General features: G+C 40.4%; 1 protein-coding gene across 2 annotated transcripts in view; it reads left to right on the plus strand.

The window, feature by feature from the left end:
- aff2 (AF4/FMR2 family, member 2) overlaps positions 1-22976 on the plus strand; it is a 204699-nt gene that overhangs the window by 105497 nt on the left and 76226 nt on the right. For both annotated transcript variants that reach the window (XM_026186564.1, XM_026186554.1), the window contains exons 5-9: positions 4132-4176; positions 8262-8348; positions 10763-10799; positions 13430-13490; positions 19669-19723. In XM_026186564.1, coding sequence (XP_026042349.1) covers positions 4132-4176; positions 8262-8348; positions 10763-10799; positions 13430-13490; positions 19669-19723 — 285 coding nt within the window. The remainder of the gene's footprint in view (positions 1-4131; positions 4177-8261; positions 8349-10762; positions 10800-13429; positions 13491-19668; positions 19724-22976) is intronic.

Genomic DNA, 22976 nt, shown 5'->3' on the forward strand with positions numbered 1-22976 from the left:
CAAGAGCCAAAACAGATATAAGATCCCTTGAAAGATTATATAAATGAAACTTGCATGTTTTGGATACTTACTAAAACAATATATGAAAGTAATGAGAAAGTGGCCACTTTCATGAGTAAATCATATAAGCCTTGTATGATCCTCTATATGAAGCAAGCTAAAGCTGATGCAAGTCTTTTATAAGTTTTTCCTAGTGTCATGAATCGCTGTGCAGCAGGCGGGAGTTGGACCCAAAATGCAGGACTCACAGACTCGAGGGAATGAACTCAAAACACAGCTTTATTTGCTGGTAAAACAAACATACAAACTAAACTAAACTAAACTGGGAAGCCACAAACTAAGAACTACAGCAAGACACAAGGAGATCGACACACAGCATGAGGGACAACGTCACACCGACTCAGAGAAACACAGGGTTTAAATACACTGGGGAGTAACGAGGGGAATGAGACACAGAAGGAGGGCACAGCTGGGAGAAATCAGGACTGACGAGACAAGCAAAGCAGGACACATTCACATAAGAAACGGACCTTCAAAGTAAAACAGGAAGTATCACACAGAGACGCGAACTTGACACAGTGGAGACAGCAACTAAGAAATACAGAGACATAAACCATAAGGCAGGAGACCCAGGACCGTGACACCTAGTTGTTTTCCATATGGGAAGCCAGGTATTGTCACACTAAACACACCACTGATCTTGAACAGCAAAGTAAAACTGTGGTTAAATCAATTCTTCCTAAACTATCAGATTTTCTTTCTTTTAACCTGCCGTCTTTTTCTTTGTTTTCTTTCCGTTTTTTTGTTTTGGTTTTTTTTGCTGGTATTTCTTTTTGCGTCATTAAACAAATTCAACCTGTGCTACCATTACTGCATTACACTCTGAGTATACTATTTTTATAATAACACCAAAAAAAGGGGTCATTAATGCTGACAGTTATCAGTCACTGTGCTTTTCCTCTCATCTCTGCAAAGTGTTTTAGTGTTTTCCAGCTCGTTTTCTGAACTTTGAAACCCTCGACATTACTCTCTTGGTTCGCTTTCACAAATCTAATGAGCTTCATTTCCACGTTGCAGTTTGCAACTTTTGGCTGGCAATCAGCTCTAATCAACCATCTGTACGTTACCTGAAGCTCACTGAAGAACACAAACTGTCATTTGGACATAAATTGGGCATTTGCAAGCTAGAGAAGCAGATATTTCCCTAAGGACTGATTGAAGACAAAATTGCATGTTTAAATATTTAGAAAAACAAATTCTCAGTGTTTAAAGTTAATTAAACATTGAGTATCCTCAGCAACCTTGCTTTTATATGAACATAACCAACATACAAACATTTGGCAGCCAGTTGAGTCGAGTCATGTGGCAGATGAGTTGCTCATTGGCATAGACTCACTCACATTGAGTGCCGCATGCTGACAATCTGTCTGCATTTAAAAATTCGATTTTTCTGCCTCCCGTCAGGTAACCAGTGCAAAGGCCTTGCAATCTAAAGCAGTCACAACTATTTGCAATCAGTTGCAGAATGCAAAAAATTTCAGTGCAATTTCACGTAGTTGCAAGGCGTCCATCCTGTGTGTGGCCTAGACCAGGGCTGTCCAACTCCAGGCCAGATATCACCCTGGGTCAAATAATTAGTTTGTTGCCGGGCCCCTGGAGAATTTCAAGACATGTTGATGCTTCAGGTTTGTTGCACTGTGAGTGAAATCTCGTGTCCACTTTGTAATCTACAGTAAATCAAGACCTCGTGTGCTTGCCTTCTGATGGTAATGACGTTGTTTCATTAGCTAAATAATCCAGCTGTTGGCTTTTTATCGCATGATACAAATGTAGCACATCTGCTTCGTATTGTCTAGAAGTCTGTAAGATTTCTTTTAGTAAAAAGTGGCCTTGGGACTTTTGTTGGGGGAAAAACACATCTTCGTCCTCCCACTCTGGTTTCCTCTTGACTCACTGTTGAATTAACATGTCGATGTAGATGAACAGCTCATGTCTAGAAAACATACAAATAAGCGGATACTTCGTTGGTGAGCTCAACCAGCCTGTCGGCCCAGAGTCCCTTTTGTTGTTTTAACAGTCAGTGATTTAAGGCAGAGTATGATGTCATCCTTCTCATCACGGTTATACTAAATTGCTCCTCGTTTCGTGTTAGTGCTATTAGTAATGGTGTGTAACAGAGGTTATGTTGATGTAATATGTTAGAGCTCTGCAGTGAATTTGCCTCAGAGTTTCTGAGCTTTTCAGTCTTTCTGCCTTCATCTTGCTGTTCCTCACACTCTTTCTGCTTTAATGAGCCCGTCTGCTGGACTGATCTGAGCCCAGATCTGACCCAGACAGATTTTCTTTTCAATTACTGTTTGTGAGGCAATAATTTGGCAGTGGACATTTTTTTTTCTTGTGTCTTTTTTAGCAAACAAAGTTGTGTTTTTCCAAAAGCGACAATAATAATTTGTTTGGAATGAGCAGGGAAAAAACTTCTTAGTAGGGCTGGCTTATCTGAAAAAGCAAAGACTTCTAGCTTCAGAAATGTTTGTGTGTGGTTTGGCACAAATACTTTATTTAGGTTTTTAGGAGCGTTCTGAAATGCCAGACCTGTCTGCAGTGATATCCCAGGCATCTGCTGCAATGTTGCTTTAGTGCTCAGTGCAGATGACTCCTGTTAACAAAGGACGACTTTATTGACAAGGGCGCATGTTAACATAGATTAGCAGCGCGCAGCCACTGAACTGGTTAATCAGAGTGTGCGTATGTCTAAGCTCAAACAGCCTCTTTCTTTATCCTCAAACCTCAAAGCAGTCCAGTGACTTGTGGAGCTAAAATGGCCCCGTGGTTCACACAATGCAGGCCAAACCACAGCTATTTAATGGCTGTTTTTGAATTTTAAAACTGAAATAACTAATTTTTCAAAACATCTTTTCTCTACCCTCTGCACAAGTTAGTCGCTCATAACAAGGAGGGTGGACGACTACAGTGCATCACATTGTTTTAGACAAACGGTGCACAAATGGTTTGACTTTATTAAGACTCATTGAAAATTACATCTGTAATGAGAGAATTTTAAATGAATGCTCCGAAAAATATGAATGTTTTGAAAGCGATTGAACCACAGTGGGTGGAATAACCATAACCAGACACTGAAGGCATTTGTATACAATCATAAAAGCCCTTCTTGGAAGTTAAAAAGTCTGTTTATGGTGTCTACTCTAATTTTATTTCAAAAATATGTACTTACAAAAAGAACAAATAGTTTAAAAATGTTGATTTCAAACATAAGTAGCAAGCTTGTTAGCCAAATACGCTAATGACTGATTTTTCCATCCAAGACCAAAAAGAACATAATTAACCAGCTTGATTACATACATACCAAAGCTGCATACCAGTTCACACGCTGGAAACTAAGGCTGTACTCGGAGTCCTTCTGTGTTGTTTCCTCTGCTGCAGCAAGACTCAAACATCTTGCTTTTGATAAAATTCTAAATTTGATCTTGCCTAGCGTTTTAGCTAAAACCTTTTCTGTCTCTGGGGTCTCAGCTGCTGCTGATCAAATAATCTGAAAACATCAATCCATCAGAGCACTCTTACACTTTGTCAACCAAGAATAATCATTTTCTAACAATTTACAGAGCGCTGAAGAAGCTGCAGTGAAAACGATACAGGATAATGATAACGAAGAATTTTCACTACAGTACAAACATTATGTACATTCCTGAAGGTCGTGGGGAGACATGATGGCAACGTATAACCCTGCAAGAGTAATATTGCATTAACCAGTGAGGATAAATGATTTTCAAAATGTTAGCTAAATTGACTAACTAACAAAAAAATCAAAACAATTAAAAAAAAACAACAGCAGCTAGAAATGAGAATGCATTGTTTGTTTACATCTTTGTGAAATCAGTGAGCTATTGTTTCAGAAGTCCTTCTCGTTGAGTTTGAATGGTAAATCGGCCACAGGTGTCATTGTAGCATGTGCCGTGTAAGTCCGCAGCGATTCGTAATTGCGCTGTGGATGGATCCGCTTTATTTGTTTTTGGTGCTTAAACCTCTGTACCCCCGCTGTGTCCCGTGCAATGTAATGTCGCTATAAATAGTGCTGAAGTCAATCTCTCTGTCTTCCTTTGTTTTCTCCAGGTCAGCCTACCAAACAACTCCAGCTGTGTTGAAGAGATTCTGCGGGTACGTTGCTTGGGTACACACACAAACACACACACGCATGCACAGTAATTGCACTGATTATCAGCTGTTTTCTGTTTGTTCACAAGGAGCTTGGTCCCTCTCCAGAGTCTGATTTTGCAAAGGAAGGACAGGGAAAAGAAAGGGGACTACAAGGCAGGGAGGGAGAAGAGAAAGCAATCTGTTGGCTTAGGTCAATGATTACACAAGTCCTTTTATTTGGATGACATCATACAGACATCTTTTCCACAGACCTATCATCTCCTTTAACCGTTCTTTCTTCCTCCTTTCTAGCTGCATGTAATCAAAATCACACAGCAATACATTTTCCCACAGTTTCTCTCTCCTGTCTCTTCCTGGGAGTGATGTCAAAACAAAAATGTTTCCCTCGCTAATCTTCCCTCACTGCCAGTCAGAAGATTAGGACGGGGACCGTCTTTGACTTCTTTATGTCAAGTTACCGCTTTCACTTCTCGCCGTCTCTCCTCTCTTGCACTTGGTGCGCCCTCTCTTTCTCCCTCAGTGTCTGTCTTCCTCCCTCTTCATTCCTCTCTGTCATTCAGCCCCCTCCCTCTCCTCCCCCTCCACAAATCAATAGGCTGGTCAACAGGCTGTGTGACAGATAGGCTGCTGTGAGCTGCATGAAATGCCTTTGTCGATAATATTGGTGCTCTATTGAATTCAGTCTGTGGTTTTTAGCTGTGTCAAGTGGAAAGATCAAGGAGTTCAAAATGTGAGGTGAGGTGAATCGGAGCACGGGGCCTGCACTTCATTTTTCTCTCTCTGTAATGACACGGCTACAAGATGTTTGTCACAGGAACATTGTTGTCGTGGATGTTTGCACAATTCAAGGTAACGGTGTGCATCAGAGATATTGTACAGTAAAGTCAATCCTTCTGAGGGGTATTGACTTTTTACAGTGTTTGAACCACTGGAGCACCAAGCTCTATGATATCCATGCTAATGTTTTAGCTTATGGTAAGTTCACTATAAACAAGAAGCATTATCTAAAAATACATCATTAATGAGCCAAAAGGGGACTGTAGGCAAACCAGCTGTTCCTGCCATTAAAATGTTTAAATGAATTGTATAATGATTGCATTTGTCCCTAACCATCGGGAACCCTCACCTTAACTTTTATCAGTGGAAAAAAGTGCTAATGTGTTTATATTATGCTAACATAGCTGTGTAGCTAGCCACCACGTAGCACATCATTATATACCAGCTAGCCAAACTTCAGTAACCCTACAAACGTCACTGCTGTTTAGTTTTCTGTCTTCATTTATGTTGGAAGTGATAGCAGAGCTGTACGTCTTCATTTCTTCGGAAATTCCTCTGTCAAAACAACATGTTTAGGGAGAAACTAGCGAGCTAACTTCAAACCTGGATGTTGAACTTAATTGTTACACCTGGTAGAGCAGAACGCTGATCATTTTATTACAGATGAAAGAATTTGGACAGTTTGTAACTCTCAGTGTTGCGCCAGTGTTCGTTTGACTTTGGGACCTGAAGCGGAGTTTGGACCCGGAAACGGCTAATGACGTCAGACTTAAAGACTGGATATTTGAGCTGTCTGATTTTAACATTAACCTAGCCAATTAGAAAAGTAAACTAATATCAAGAAGCCATGATTATGATGATATATGTGTATGTAGATAATTACATTTTTACATTTAATGGCTGCATTTACCCTCTATGTTCCTACCATATCTACATTGTTACATGTGTACTGTGAGTCAGACGCTAGCTAGCTAGCTTTACCTTGGAATGACGCAAGCCAAGAAAACTAGCTAGCTTGTTGTAATTTACAGTTGGCATATTTTTGGACAAGAAACAAAGTTAACCAATTAGAGAAAACTTGGGAAAAATCAATTGATATGTGTATATATAATATGTTCTTAAAAAGAAGGGCAGAGTAGCTCATCGACAGCAAAAGGCCTGAAAGACCACAGAAAACAAAAGTGATATTAACAAGGAGGTACATGCATAAAGTCTTCAATCAAGAGACGCCTTCATGAATGGAAATTTAAAAGATTTATACCAAGTTGCAAACCTTTGGTTACACCGAAGCAGAGCGTTCTCACTCCCGAGGCGTAACATGTCGACGTTTTGTCACGTCCCGCGGCGTTCCTGGGGAACGCGAAAGGAGACCTTCGGCGTTCTTATGGTACGCGGCGGGTTATGGCTGGAATCCAGTGAATGACACTCCCGCGGTAATAGACGTTCCAGCCCTGTATTCCAGCCCTAAACCTAACCTTATCCCTAGCCCTGACCATAACCTTATTCCTGACCATAACCAGGTCTTTAATGATGTTAAATAGCGTGTTTCTAAGCGATTTGAAGAAAAAGAGCGAACATGTGTAGATTCAGTCCAGACGGTTCTCATATGTCCTCTTTTTTCCGCGGTCGTCATTTAGGAACGTGGTGGGTAGCCGAAAACGTAATATGGTGACGATTTGTCACCTAGCGTAAAATGTTACGCTTTGGGAGTGAGAACGGGTTGACCGAAGAATAAAAATGTCAGATTAGAAAATGTTTGCCAGAAAACATCTAAAAGAGGCTCTTTGGAATGATGAATTTAAGAATAACTTGAAAGATTAACAGAAAGATGGGAAGAGAAAAAAAGGCAAAAGAGAGAAACAGCTGGTGATGTGAAGCACACCACATTATCCATCTAACACGGAGCACGCAGCGTGCCCTGTTCTGCTTCTTTATTAAAAAACAGAGAAGGAGCGAAAGGAGAGAGCGAGGTCGGTCGTGTTTTCAGTGCACGGTGGTGGATAAATGTACATTTTGCATGTCTGTGTCGGGGCGTAATAGATGTAGATAATGGAGAATATGACAAATTGATAATAACTGGGAAACCATTTGCGTTTAACTATGACAGACTGAGTAACTCACGCGCAGTGGCTGCAATATCACATTTACAGACACATGCAAACACAAATTCAGGAGAAAACAGCTGTCCTGTCTGTGAAAGCACAGGAACTCTTCAAGGATGGACTCAATGATGTTAATGATGTCAGAGAGCGGTTACCTAGCAACACACCATATGTCGTCAGGCCAAGTGCGTTACGATTATAAAGAGGGAAAACACAGCCACACACTCATGCTCAAGTATCGTCATTAATGTGTAGCTCAGTTATACACACAACCTTACCCACACACATACGTCCTCCCAGACTCATGTGTCATCTGATGAATAGCATTCATCTACCAAGGGGGGGTGAAGAGATGGATGATGGGAAAATTCTGGCCCTTTGACATCGTGACCTGCTGCACGGTGGCTGTGTGAGTGGAAATGAGCATGTAAAAAAATGGATTTAATGACTTTACCAACCATTTTAAACACATGTCACAGAAAAAGAAGTTATTGGTCATTAAAACACATTTACCAAGAATTCAGTTTTCAGGTGATGGTGGTTACAAAGGACATCAAGGAGGGAATCAAAGCTTTAAGAAAATCTATTTGGTAATTTTCCATATTCAGCCTTCTATGTGCCTCCTTTCCAATGTTTGTGAGAAATAAAAACAGCCAGTACCTAACAGATTATAAAGCTCCAGCACACCCACCCACTCATGCACATATGTTTATCTTGTTAACTAATTGATGCTTCTACATACTGAGATTGGAATTCAGCTGAGAAAACGGTGTGATTAGAATAATTGAAAGGGGATGCTGCTGCTTCTGCTGCTGCCTTGTGCAGCTCTGTTGAAATGCAGCCGACTGGAGTCAGCTTTTATTTTGGTAAATCACCAACTCTGCATTTGCACCAATCCCTGGTGGGTCACTAACTCCCTAAGCGCCTTCCAGTTTATACTAAAACTTATACTGAACCCACCCTGATTGGGTGCTGGTGCAGCACAACCTTGACTGAATGCTGACTCCACTCCACTGCACCAAAGATGTTGCATAAGCAAGCCCCTTTGTTCCAATGGGCTAAACTTTATCATGATTAGACACCAGGTAAAGGCAACACAAGTGCAAGCTGTGTATCCTTTATTTAGCTGGTTATAATGACAGAAATTCTGCTACTTATGAATATCTGTTTAAAATAATATATTTAAAAATTTGTTTGTGTGTTCAGGAGATGACCCATTCCTGGCCTCCTCCACTAACAGCCATACACACTCCTGGGAAAGCTGATCAGACCAAATTTCCCATCCCAAACAAGGTTAGTATGCTTTTTCTTCTACTACACCCAAAACCTTTCATCACTAAATTCAAAGTGGCTCACATTAATCCGTAATAGTGTACATTCTCTCCGAATGACACGCCTGCTGATGCATGCTTCCTTCAAAGTTGTTATCATGTTCTTGGGCCTTGATCATTTTCACTTTAAGCGTGAGTCAGCGAGCGGTGGAAAAAGATGCGATGCAGTCGTGAAAAACCTTTACTTATACTGTGACACTTATTGGAGGGGCGCTTATTGGAGGGGCGTTAGTAACACTAACTGCAGTCTGTCACTGAAAATCTTCAGTCTGCTCATTAGCTCTGATTCACAAATTTACTGCAGCAGTGATGCTGGGATAGAATCACATTACTGTTGGCTCATTCTGCACAGTGGCACAAATGACAGCCAATGAAATTACTGTGTTAAGGTCTATTAACACATAGTGAGTAAAGGGGAAACTCCCAGTGCATCATGGGAATCCCCCAGCAGCCTACACCTGTGGCAGCATAACTAAGGGAGGATTCAGGGTCACCTGGTCCAGCCCTAACTATATACTTTATCAAAAAGGAAAGTTTGAAGCCTAATCTTAAAAGTAGAGATATTTATTTATTTATTTATATTTAAAATCATCTATCAAGTTGTCAGATCAGCCATAATAAAAAAAAGGTTTCCACATGTTAAACAACACCTTTGGTTGTTGTTGGTATAAATTGTAAGAATCATAGTTTCTCATTTTGTTCGGCTTTTTGTCAGATTTTTACCAATAAATCATTAAGTTGATGCACAAGTTGTGGATGAAAGGCAAATTTTAATGGATTGCTAACGTGACCCCGCTCTGCACCCCTACAAAGTTTTATCATAATTAATTCAAAAGTTTTGGAGATATCATATTTACAGACAGACTGAAACCCAAAGTCTACCAAAATCATCACCTCGTTGGCGGCAGTAATAAAAAAGTATTTTCAAGTAACGTCAGCAAATCAGGCGAATTTCAAAGTTTCCACCTAATCACTGGAATTAAACTTACTGACAGTTTAATGCAAAGTTATTCACTTGGCAACAAAATACTTTCTTATTAACAGAGATGGGCAGTAACGCGTTACTTGTAACGCGTTACTGTAATCTGATTACTTTTTTCAAGTAACGAGTAAAGTAAGGGATTACTATTGCAAAATCGGTAATTAGATTACCGTTACTTTCCCGTAGGAACGCTGCGTTACTAAAACCGTGATTTTACTTTTGAAAATAAGTAATCAGTAAAGTAACGGGATTACTTTTTGGGGGGAGTAATCAGTAATTAGTTACTGATTACTTTTTTCAAGTAACTTGACCAACACTGCTTATTAACTTAGCTATTACCGTCTATTCTTACTGTCCCTTAACATGTTTAATCGCTCAGTCAGGAAAAGGGCAAAACAGTCTGAAAAGACTTTGTTCCACCGCTGACACGGCGTGGTCTTTCTTACTTTGTGAAGCAGAGGACCGCAGGTGAACACCGCTAATAAGCACCAACGGCGTCCACTGTGTTTGACTCACCAGTTCAATTATCTCTCAGAGCTCAACACAGCCAGCCTGTAATCAACAGAACAAATTCATCCGTCGAATAAAAAAAGAAAAAAGTTGAGGATCTGCAGATCACTTAGACTTTAGAAATAAATAAATAAGATAAAAACTACTTCAAGTTGAATGCTTTTCCACTTTATCGTTTAATCGTTCATCAAAAACAAGAAAACTGAGTGTGTATTTAACAGGAACAGTGATAACAGCCACAGCTGAAGAGTCAAGGAAACAAAGATCACCTACAGAAATGTCATCAGCAAAATAACTCTGTATCCTCACCTGCACTGTTTGTCTGTCATGTTTGAAAAGTGGCGTTCAGGCACAATAAAAGCAGACTGAAGATTTCAGAAGATCGATGTTCAAAGTTTCACCCACCGCTACAAAAAAGGGAAGATTTACGACGCCTTGTAATATAAATATCTAGAAGATTTGTCACATTAAAAGAAGCAGCATTTGAACATTTATCTCTGAGGTGACGATAACAATTCTCCCTGAAACAGCAGACTGATTTTTTTTGCCTCATGCTTTTATGAATTACTCTTAATATGCAAAGTGCCTCATTGGTGTTGGTGTGAGGTGAAGTAGGAATGTAAACACAGAGGCAGTAAGTCTGACTGAGTACTTAATGAATTAGGAAGGACTGTTGTGGCGCCTTCAGCCTCCAGCCTCACACTAATCCTGCGTCACAGTGAGTTTTAAGAATGAGGAGGAGCGTCGACGCGGGGAGATGAGAGGCTCTGAATTCTGTGTAATGGCATCCTTGTGCTGCTGTGAAATCAATAATGACATCTGTTGGTTTATTCATTCAACTCGTCTCCCTCTGGCTTTCTCTTTCCTTCTCTCCCGCTCTCTAGGAGTCACAGCATGTGACCTCGGGCTACAACACCCAGAGTAAGTTTTCCCAGCGTAAACACTCACGTATGAGCTCTGCGATAATTAATGCTGCCGAGGCCATTAAAGGCAACGCCACCCAGGAGGAATGTGAGAAAGGCAGCTGACGTTGAAATGAAATCATTGCCACGGGAGGAGGGTAGTCGGAAAAACCTTTGCTTTTAACTTCCTGGGTTCATCTGAACAAGTAATCAGACAAACGTGATTACGTGATGAGTGGAAATCGGGGGCTTGTGTTTGAACTGACAGCATCACATTAGAGTAGATTAATGAGGGTAAAAGGTTCTGTCACAGTGTATATTAATTCATGCATAACATTTAAAAAGTAGCTCTTTCTTGAAAATGCGTCCACACGGCAGCAGTTGTATGATCTCCTGCGTTTTCTGTCATATAAATACTGTTAGAGGATTGATGTTAACCTCAACCGAAGTTTAGATAGTGAGGTCAACATATGCACAAACAATCACGCTGCTTTAAAAGCTCTTCAGACTCACTTTAAATGCTGAGTTTGAGGTTTTTTCCCCCTATTATTGGCTCTGTGTGATGTCAGGAAGCAGGGATGGCCTTATATGGTCATAGCACAGCTCTAGCTAACAAAACAGAAGCCCCACCCACCTGCTGCTTTGTCATTCATTTCTCAAATGAGTGACTGAGCCAGTCAGAAGAAAGATGTTTTAAGTTAAGGTCATTCTTTTAGCCAGTGAGCTCAGTGACACAAACATGTTGACAACCCCCCTGGCAACCACTGGTATTCTGTAAGTGATTGGCAAGTGGTTGCTGGATGTCACTCGCTTAAATCAGGCACTGTGAGAAGACTGTGCTGCTCCCAGATCCTCCACAGCAACTGCCAGCAACCTTCAACATCCACTCACAACCGTCTGGGGAATACGGAGGTCCCCTAGCGAGAGGTGGTTGTCAGTTGGCTGCTAACCAACCTGTGGGACCTGGGCAATCAGGCTGTTGTATAACATAAATATGGCTTATTTTAAACTGTGAATCATGTGAATCCTCTAGTATGATTTAGGAAGAAAAATACAGAGCTGGAAATAAGAATAACAGGCCCCTATAAAGATGTTTATACAATTAGATATCTAAAAACCTGTGTTGGTGGTGGAAGTTGCACACAGTAATGGATTAAATTGTTGATAAGTCAGCCAGGTGGGCCGGAGTAATTTACATATCTAGATCTGGGGCGATTGTGGCTCAAGAGTTGGGAGTTCGCCTTGTAATTGGAAGGTTGCTGTTTCGAGCCTCGGCTTGGACAGTCTCAGTCGTTGTGTCCTTGGGCAAGACACTTCACCCGTTGCCTACTGGTAGTGGTCAGAGGGCCCAGTGGCGCCAGTGTCCGGCAGCCTCGCCTCTGTCAGTGCACCCCAGGGTGGCTGTGGCTACAATGTGTGAAGGGGTGGATGACTGGATGTGTAAAGCGCTTTGGGGTCCATAGGAACTAGTATAAAGCGCTATACAAATACAGGCCATTTACCATTTTATCTGATCACATTCCAGGCTGATTTGAGATAATGAGACAATAATTAAAACAAGGTGTTAATGCTAACAATCAGATGTGATTATGTAGATAATGCGTCCAAATGCAGATTGCATATCAGAACCAGGTGTAAAAAGCTTTGATTCCTAAGACCTTATGGATATACCGCATATTTACAGATAACACATCTGGTTAATGGTGATGGTGTTAGAGGTTGAAAAACACCTTAAATACAGTTTTCTATTTCACCGGTGGCCTCTGGGCTCCTGTGTTTGTGTGTGTGTTCTTCCATCGGTTGAGACACCTCTGAAACCACAAAATAGGTCATTATGAATCAGTCAGAATAAAGCAACACGCCATAACATTGTCAAAAAGCTCCATAGTTGAGTCTAGCTGGTCATCCATTGCATCCGTTTTTAACATACTATCAAGCAGAGAGGAAAAACTGTTTTGCCACAGGTTGATAAAGTCATACAAAAAGCGATTACTTCAGGTTATTGCTGCAAAAGGTGGAAAAGGTGGTTCTACAAGCTACTGAATCATGGGATGCATTTAGTTATTCACAGTCCTGTGGAAACTTTCCTTTTTCACAGGACTCTACGCTAACTTCACCTAGTACTGCATATAGTACCTTACAGTATTTCCGACTCCCAGGGTTGATCAGATCATGAAAAGCTTTTCTGAGGTTGTTGCTCTTTGTTAAATCCATCTTGTAGTGTTTTGAGTTATTTGTGCCGTATATAAAGCTCAAGCATTTCCCCACTGGCAGGTTTTTCCTCTCTGTGTAAGAAAAGAAGAAATACGACTGACTGGAATATGAAATACAGCAAAAAGGATTCTGTTCACAGACTCCTCTGTATATCCACTTGGAAAATAAATAATCTCCTCGTTTTTGTCAGAGTGTTTCAGTTTGACTTTTATTGCAAAAGGACATTTACTTACTGTTTTTACCCCACAATCCTGTTACCAAAGCAAACAGATACACACTGGAACAGAGTGTCATATTTTCCAATGTGACAGTACTGCTGGTCTACAGTGATGTGAGTTTGGCTTCCTGTCAAACACTAATCAACACACACAGACACAAGTCTTGACACATGCAAAACTGTGATACAGTGATTGAATGTCCTCTGTTGTGTTGCAGAGCGATGTACTGTATCAGCTAACAAGCCTGCTGCTAAACCACCAACTGCACCGCAGAAGTCGTGAGTATATCTCTCTCTTTTTCTCTGACACACACACACACAGAGAAACTGAGAATTTCTGACCTGCTGCTGCTGCTTCTGCTGCGTTTGCCTCAAGGTAAAATTAAACTTGACTCTTGGATGAAATTCACTGGTGGTAGGAGGAGAAAAAAAAGATTGTGTGGATCAGAGCGGGAAAGTGCAGCTACATTAATTTAACGTGAGCCAGGAGCATATTGCAACATCTCTGGCTGCAACCCACTCCACGCATCACTCACAGAGCTGTACGGCAGGATGAGAGTGGAAAGGCACAAATCTCGACTTGTAAGGCCGCGTTATGACCCCGGTTTGCACTGCACGTTTGCTCGCGACGAGCTTAACGAGTCAAAAACGCAAGAGCAAGTGAGAAAGGAAGGATAAAACTGAGTGTCATTACGCTAGCTAGCCAGCTTAGCTCCTGCAGTGGTAACTTAACCCAACTTACCCTGATGTGGATTTGAGGCGGTTCATATTTTAACAGTGTCAGTAAGATCAAACTGCTGCGTCTCTCAGCTCATCTCAAGCCAAGCACTAACCTCTGGGCATGAAACATCAAGCTAACGTAAAGTGTAAAAAACGTCAGTTTCTCCAGACACCCCTTTAGGCTCTCCAGAGGCAAATCAATCCCCAACTTCACAGATGAAACTGACATGTTTACAGCCTGGTACAAAAAAAATCAGTTTTTAACCTTGAAAGTGAATTTCCTCATTTCATGACAACTACATACGGGGTGACTTTTTCCCCTTTTATGACTGACGCTTTGAAAGGCTTGAAAGGTGCCCCAGATGGCAAAAACTGCAGTTCCACTAGGTGCTGCTTGAGGTTGGCTCCAGATACATGTAAGTCCCCACAGACTCCCATGTTAAAATGTCCAACATATTTACAGCTGGGTACAAAGATGGTTTTGACTTCTATGGAGAGTTTTTCCCCTGTCATATCAGCTGTGATTATATGATTTTTTTTTTAATAACTCATCCACTTGCTAGCACCTGCTCATCTGTTGCTTTGAGTCATTAAGCTGGACCTCTCTGCTGTGTTACTGGCTATTCCATGTCTGAAATTGTGTCAAGAAATTGGTGGAGAAGCTTGTTGCAAATAGCAGCGGTTTCCCTAACTCAAACTGAAAAGTGACACATAAGAAAATCTGAAAACTGTGTAACCAGATAGGAGTCAGAAGTCATGTGACTTGTATACCAACTACCACCTTACCTGCCTCTCCATCCTCTCCATTGTTCTTTCAATCATGGAAAACGACACTAACTGGCAACCTAGTAACCTAAAATGTGAGAAGAAGGGGTGGTCAGTAAATGAGTCAGCAATACATCTGCTAAATATACTTAGACTTTATCCTGAAAGTTGTTTCTTAAGAGAGTCATAGTTACTCCCGCCGTTTACCCATGCTTCATTGAATTTCTTCACTTTGACATTCAGAGCACTGGGCAGAAATCACATCGCGTCAACACCCACCGTGGGCCTTCGCGATGCTTTGTTTTAATTAACTAATTAAACAAGTTAAAATTAAACTCCGTCTATATATGTATCCATCTCTTCTCTTTTGCTTATTCATATCAGGGTTTCATAATTCTTTAAAATAGCTTGCATGTAAAGTTTATCAGCAGCCACAAACTGTTTAATTACACAGAAATTTCTTTTTAAATAAGTCTTTATTATATACAGTATAATGCTGTAACAATGTAGCAAGCTGCTTTTTGCAGAACAAAGAACAAAGCTGTGGAATGTTTGTAGTTTTTTCAACACTTTTTACTGCAGTACAGTTTAAATAAAGTTGTCTAACACTTAAAAATAATCACAGACACAGTTGAACCCCACTTATGCTAACTTTAGCCATTTTGCCAAATACATTTTGAGCTAAGCTAGCTAGCTAATTAGTTAGCGAGAGCTAATGAAAGCTTGTCATTTCAGCTTTACAAAGCCAGAGATATTAGAAAGGTTAAACAAACCACTTGAAAAATCCCAAATAGGAGGAGGAACTCTGTAGTGCCAAAGATGATAATATTATGACCCATATTTTTTCTGTCCTATTCCCTAAAAGTCTAATCTCTGCAGTGCTACTGTAACACCTGGAAAAACAGTGTTTGAAGACTGAGTCACAAATAAAATTATTGCAACAGTGTGCTCGCTGTCTCGTAGCCTTTGAAATGGTGGCTTTGAAGTCAGGGACCAGGTCTGCGACCGTGCTGACCTGTTGCTGTCTTTAATGGTTGCTGTCCTGCACACGCTAGTCTCCTTGTTAAAGATATTTCAGTATCTAAGGAAGAGGATTTTGATCTGCTGTCACACCATATCATATAAAGTAGTACAACTCTCGTGTTACTACATCTAATGAGAGTTTTTAAGTGTCAAGTGTGATGCATTATTTATACACTTTATTAAAAACCTCATTTAAGGGTTAGAGAGTATTTGGTGAGGATGGCGTCAAAAAGCACTCTCCTAAAAAAGACTTGATGGGTAGGAGATGATGCAAAAATCCTGCAACTTAAGAAAAAGTCAAGGCAGTCTTGTAAGTTAGCGGTAATTCAGCTGGATGGTTTGATTAAAGTCCCAGGTCAAAATGTAAGTTCTCATTTCCTTCACTTTAGATATGCAGTTAAATAGTTAATTATATCTCCATTAGGATGAAGTCTGTGGGAGCTGCAGTGCTTTCTGTGCCGTTTTATGCTAAGCTTTCAAAGCTGATAAGCCCTTTCCTGTTGATTACTCATGTATACCCCACAGTGCAATTTTTTCCCCAATCTTGTATTCAAACATAAATGCTGCTTTGTTTATTAGGGTGAAATAATTGTTATTGGTTAAAAACAATGCCTAGTTTACTGCTGCCATTAGGCCATTCTCTGTTTTCACTGTGATGCTCAACAGGCGTAAAATGTTCTCTTTAATGAATAGGCCTACCTCGTCTTATTCAACAGTAAATGAGCTGTTTAGGCTAATTGCTATATTCTTTGCTGAATGTTTACTATGTCTGGCTTTACAGAAAACTCATCCAGCTGTAATCCTTCTCCAGGCTCAGTACCTTAATGCCCAATAAGAAAAACACAGTGAATTCTGCTGTTTCATTATAGTCGATAGCGCAGTGAGTAAGAAGTTTTGTGACACTGTGATCCAATCACATGATATTCATTTAGGCAAATGCATGAAAAAGCCTCCTTTAGTGAACCAGTTTTTGAGCTTTGCTGGCTCAGAAACACAGATAACACCTTGGTTAGTGTCTGTGAAGGTTCTCAGTCATCCAGGTCATTGTAGTCAAAGGAGCTTTCAAAGAAAAGCGTCTGGACTTCTTTAAGTTGTTTGAAGACGTTTCACCTCTCATCCAAGAAGCTTCTTCAGTTCTAAGGTCAAATGGCGGAGACTCCCAGATTTAAACCCAGTGGGAGTTTCCCCCTTAAGAGGGACAAAGAACCCCCTGATCTCTCACCCGAAACCCTGGCTGATTGAGACCCACACCCGTTTTCACACCTTGGCTGATGTGATTAGAGGAACATCAGGGGGTCCTTTGTCCCTCTTTGGGGGGAAACTCCCACTGGGTTTAAATCTGGGAGTCTCCGCCATTTGACCTTAGAACTGAAGAGGCTTCTCGGATGAGAGGTGAAACGTCTTCAAGCAACTTAAAGAAGTCCAAACGCTTTTCTTTGAAAGCTCCTTTGACCACCTTGGTTAGGGTGCATTTGTCAACAAAAAGCGCTTTGTATAAAATAAAATATAATGCTAAAAAACGCTTAAAGACTTTTTACTGCAGTACACTTTAAGTAAAGTTGTCTGACACTTAAAAAATAAGTCACAGACACAGTTGAACCCCACTTATGCTAACTTTAGCCATTTTGCCAAATACATTTTGAGCTAAGCTAGCTAGCTAGTTAGCGAGAGCTAATGAAAGCTTGTCATTTCAGCTTTACAAAGCCAGAGACATTAGAAAGGATAAACAAACCACTTGAAGAATCCCAAATAGGAGGAGGAACCCTGAAGTGCCAAAAATGCCAGTTAAATAAGTTTACAGCAAAAATCATTACCAGTTTCCTTACAGGTAGAACACAAACCCCTACATTATCATTGGAAAAGTGCTACCTTTGGTGTCCAGCAATCATTAACCATAAAACTGGGGTCCAGGTGGTGGTATTACTACGCAGGTAAAGTCTAAAATAGCAGCCTGCCAAAACTTTCCTCAACATTTGTTTTTAAAATGCAGTTATTAATAATAATAATAAGAAATACTTTATCGCAGTCAAAACATGAAAAACAAGATTAAAAACATATCTAATATCGATATCAGAAAACAAAATAGTTCAGAAAGATAAAAGATTATACCAAAGAAGAAACTCGATCAGATAGAAAATGCAAAAAAGTGAATTCATAAATCTAAACCTGATACAGGAAGTAGCTTAAAGCTAAAATGAAGCAGGTGTTGTTGCATTACGTGGTAGAGATTTTTTTTCTACCATGTACAGTAAGTAATCACGGTGTTAATCATTCACAGCTAATGTTTTGCTTAAAAGACAACAAACTATGACCCAAATTAGTTTACAGTTTCAGTGATCAGCTGTATAAACCTCGGATTTTGAATCTCAGGGACCTCGACCTCCAGGTCAGAGGTCAAGTTTTCTGAAAGTCTTGCGAATGTGATGAAGAAGACATAATCTTAACTCTGACAGTGAACTTATGCTAAGACGATGAACACGTTAGCGTACCGTTATCCGTCCACTCCATCCAACTTCCACTTTACGCACCGTTTTGGTCTCCGGAGGGAAAACTGTGGCTCTTTATCTGCTGAGCGCTACGCTGTGCTCCAGGGAGACGAGTGTACAGGCAACCGTGTGTACATTTAGATTTGCAGGGTGAGCAGATGCACATGTGGAAGTATTGAGTAATTAGCTTAGCGTGGCTTTGATTGTGGCTCCTCCTCGAGTGATGGAGCTCTGGTAGCGCTGAACTTTTACCAATAAAAGGACTCAATTTTATAAAGGCAATTAAGAGCATCTGCACCTAGTAGAAATGTGATGTTCTGCTTTCTAAGCTCTGCATGTCATGGATGCTTTAGTCCATAACTCATTTATATCTTGAGTGCGTCTGTCCTCCTTATTCTCTCTTGTGCATTTTATTCATTTCCCTGCCATGCTTCCCTTCCTCGCTCTCTCTCCCTCTCTCTCTATTCAGCCTGCATCTCCCTCTCTTTCAGTCGCTGCCACCACCACTCGCTCCCCTTCACTTCCCCATCATTATCATCTCCATCTCACTCACTATCTCTCTCTCTCCATCTGTCCCTTCTTATGAAATAAAATATGAATCCATTATTCATTCATTCAAACATATCTATCATCGCCGTGTGCAGCGCCGTGCCCCTTATCTGCAAAGCTTTTTCTTATTGTGCTTCGGTTATTCACGACTCATACAGCCCCATCTGAAAACACCACAACACTGGGGAGTATTTTTTAGCGGTGCAAGCACTGACAAGAGTGGTTCGTGAGGCAGTAAAAATCCCCTTAGGGGATTCTCCTGTCATAACAATAGCAGTGCAAGCTTAAAATAACAGTAGTTTGTGTGGAGGGTTTATATAAAGCAATAAAACATGGGAACTTGCCAATCCACAGCACATAAATACTGAATAATTTGTGTGGTAAGGAGCAGGTGATGCTGTGAGGGAGGTCATGTTATCGACTGCGCCTTATATATCTCTTTCATTGGAGCTGTATTGTTAGCAGTTGATCTCTCGCACGGGGAGAGCAAAGCAAACACGAGAATAGGAGAAACAGGGCAGCGACCAGGTTCTTTTTCCAATTAGAAACCTCTTTAAAAAATCAGCGTGCAATCGTGATGAAGGGCCCGTGTCTGCCAAGCACCTCCTCTTTTGTTTCCAAGAAATTCTTGGCCGTAGGTCAGCAGTTGTCAGACAGAAAGTTTCCAGGTGAAAAAACAATCCCTGAGCTCTAAAAGCTGAACATCTGGTAGGTTTTTAGCTGTGAATGTCCGCTTCCTCATTCCCCAACATGAACCACCAGCTCGCTGCTTTTTTTTGCTGTGTAATTAATCCGTTGACCAAAAAAAAGGCTCTTGAAAGGGAATCGCAGATCACAACTTGCCATAATCGAACTAATGCAAGCAGACAGGAGGTCACGGCCGCAATAACACGTGTCTCTGTGTCTCTGTGCAGAATGTTGGAGGATGACCTGAAGATCAGCAGCGACGAGGAAGAGGCCGAACAACAGGTGAGCTCCCTCTGCTGTCCGTCCTCTTATTCAGCTGCTGCATATGATCCCTCGCTCCAGCTTCTCCTCCATCTGTCCTTCAGCGTTTCATCTACTAGCATAGCACCCAGTAAATTCAGCTGTGGTTGGGTCACATTTGTTAATTCATTCATCTGGGAGTTGTCAGTGTTACTGAAAGCATAATTCGTCCTCATTTTTCCTTCCATTTGTCACTTAATGTCTTGTATTACAGTAGCTTAAAAGATAGATACTTAGAAACTTGCATCAGCTTTGACAGTGGACTCCATATGAAGGATACTGAGCCCCCAAAGTGCCCACATACTCAAAGACTTACTTTAAGTAATAGGATCACATGTAAATCTTCCTATGAGTTACATGAGTACACTGTAAAATGTTAGATTTAATGGAATTGACTGGTTTGCATTCAGTTTATATCAAGCGCTTTTCTTTAACCATTCATTATATGGATAAATGAACCTTTGATTTTATATATTGCAGTTGCATTTTCCTCAAAATGATTGCTTCCTGTTTATGAAGCATTAAATAAAAATCAGAAGGAGTAACACTGTTTATAGGTGCTGGATGTCAGTGCCGTGCCCAGAGTTATTTTGTTCTTCATGAATGACACGGCAAAGTCGGGTCATGTCATCTGGACCAAGACGCAGGACACGGAGGGAGACAAAACACAAGTTTAAACAAAGCACGAGCCGTTTATTGTGGCTGATTAGCATGAATACCAAAAAAAAGCAAAAGGCGAAGCGGGGCGAAAACTAAACTAAAACCTAAACTGGAAAAAAAATACAATTTTTGATGACTGTGACAAAAACATGAATATGACGAATAAACACGAACACGAAACTTGAGCACAACCTGAACAGAATCACGAATGACCTGAAACTTGACATGAAGGGAAGAAAACAGACGACCTGACAAAGACTGAATGGACCACACAGACTAAATACACACAAGAGGTGATCAGGGAAAGTGGAAAGACCTGGGGACACAGCTGACACAAATCAACATAATGACACCGCAGGGGAAGTAAAACAAGAGACACCTGACTCTTCAAAATAAAACAGGAAACACTGAGAGACGCAGACATGACAACTCAGGCTTGAAAGCATGAAACACGCAGACAAGAAACACACGACAACTAACACAGAAGGCCTGAGTGGAAACGTAACCCAAACTTAACATTATCTCATGAGCAGAGATGGGCAGTAACGTTTTACAATGAACTGTAATCTGATTACTTTTTTCAAGTAACAATTAATGTTATGGATTACTATTGCAAAATAAGTTAGATTACTGTTACTTTCCTGTAAGCACGCTACGTTACTAAACCGTGATTTTGTTCGTGAGAGCGTCTAATGATAATGACGTTCGAGTGTGCGACGTCCGTGGCAACAACAGACGTGTGCAGATCAACAATGGATAATATGGAGTGCAGGAGAGAGTACGACCATGCAGCATTAAAAATGTGGACGGACTTATAGTACTTTACGGTTTATTGCGTACAAAGTGATAAAAACATTAGTGTCCGCCGTACACAAACTTCTTTCTACAGTGAAAAATGTAACTTCAAATCTTATATGCTGGAATATGCAGAAAATAGGTTTAAATGTTAAAGAAATGTCTAAGACTGTTGCATATAATTCAATTTTTACTTGATGTAATGTGCATAACATTAAAAATTTTAAACTAATTAAACAATTTTAAAAAGAGAATTTTCCCTTTGATTCAATTTTATATGATGGATTATGCATAAAAAATAGAATTGGTCTGTTGGTTTATTACATATTCAGGTTGTGTATCATGTTTTTGAAAAATAACTAAGAAACTATGTAACTAATTACGGTACTTTTCAAAATAAGTAATCAGTAGTGTAACAGGATTACTTTGTTGGAGAAGTAGTCAGTTATAAGTAACTAATTACTTTTTCAAGTAACTTGAACAACACTGCTCATGACTATTACAAAATAACTTAACTCTACCCTTTCTTATGGAGAACACGTGATTTTAACATAATATTAACATAAGAAATCAACAATACACGAAACGCTGGGTCACAGATCTGACAGGCCAGGCTCAGGGACGAGGCGCTAAGGAAGACCAAATCTGATTGCATGCTGCCCCCTCACTGTGATGTCACAAACAGCTGGAAATCAAAGTACAACAAAGCTGGCTACAGGTTTATACTGAAGTCATGCAGGGTGCAGGGGGAACGACTCAGGTTTTACAGTATAAATACTGGCTGACATTTACACTTTAGAAGAGTCAGTTAGTTGTTATTATTACATAATAACTGTAAGTTTAACCTGACATTTATCTCACACTACACATCAAGACTAACATTGTGCAACTTCATGCTGAAGAAAATGTGCAATATGATCAAAAGCTTCAGGAAAACTAATACATGTAATTTCTGGTGAGATTGTTTATTTTTTCCTATTAAAATGCAATAAACCAAACACAGACATGCAGGAAAGTGAGATGTTCCAGTAACAAGCAGACACGGAGAAAAGAAAGTGAAAGCTCCTCCTGTACTTTATTTATTGACTTTATTGAGTGACTAATTACTGGCGATCTTTTGGTTTTTACTTTAAGTTTTGTAATGAATCATTTAGATGCTAATTTAATTCGTCATTCTGTAATAGTTTTTTAAATTGTTCAATTTATTAAGTGTTTGTAATTAAATACAGTAGGTCAGTTAGTGTTCTGGTGGCTCTGCATGCTAATTCTGGGGCTAAAAAACACCAAGCATAGTCATTAAAGGTCAGAATGTCAGTATCGGCGGTAGCTTCTCCATCACTGGTCTGATGTTTACAAACCTTGGAGCGGTGATGTGTCCTGTTGTGGGGTGTATCAGCATTTTTTATCCACTATTCACTGACTAAAGAGGTCGGCTTTGTCACTCTGGGAAACTTTGCATATTTGCGTGCGGTCGTCCTGCTCTTCCTGTCTTGTTTTTCAGTATGGAAATTGGCACGGTGGCCCTTTCTCCTCTAATCACTGTCATCACGCGCTAATGATGCCAGAGATGAGTTCAAAGCAGTCAGTGGGGGTCGTGCTGCTGCCCCCTCCCCACTGTGCACACAGATATCAGCGCTCATCAAAGAGTCTGTGAGATGTTTTCTGTTAATGAAGATACCGATTCCTCTCATCCCATTTTAACTGGCCTTCTGATTGTATAATAACCATGATGGTAGATATTATAATTATAAATGATGGCAGGTCATTTATAATGGTTTAA

The sequence above is a fragment of the Astatotilapia calliptera genome, chromosome 2 (assembly GCF_900246225.1).
Source record: "Astatotilapia calliptera chromosome 2, fAstCal1.2, whole genome shotgun sequence".
NCBI classification, from domain to species: domain Eukaryota; kingdom Metazoa; phylum Chordata; class Actinopteri; order Cichliformes; family Cichlidae; genus Astatotilapia; species Astatotilapia calliptera.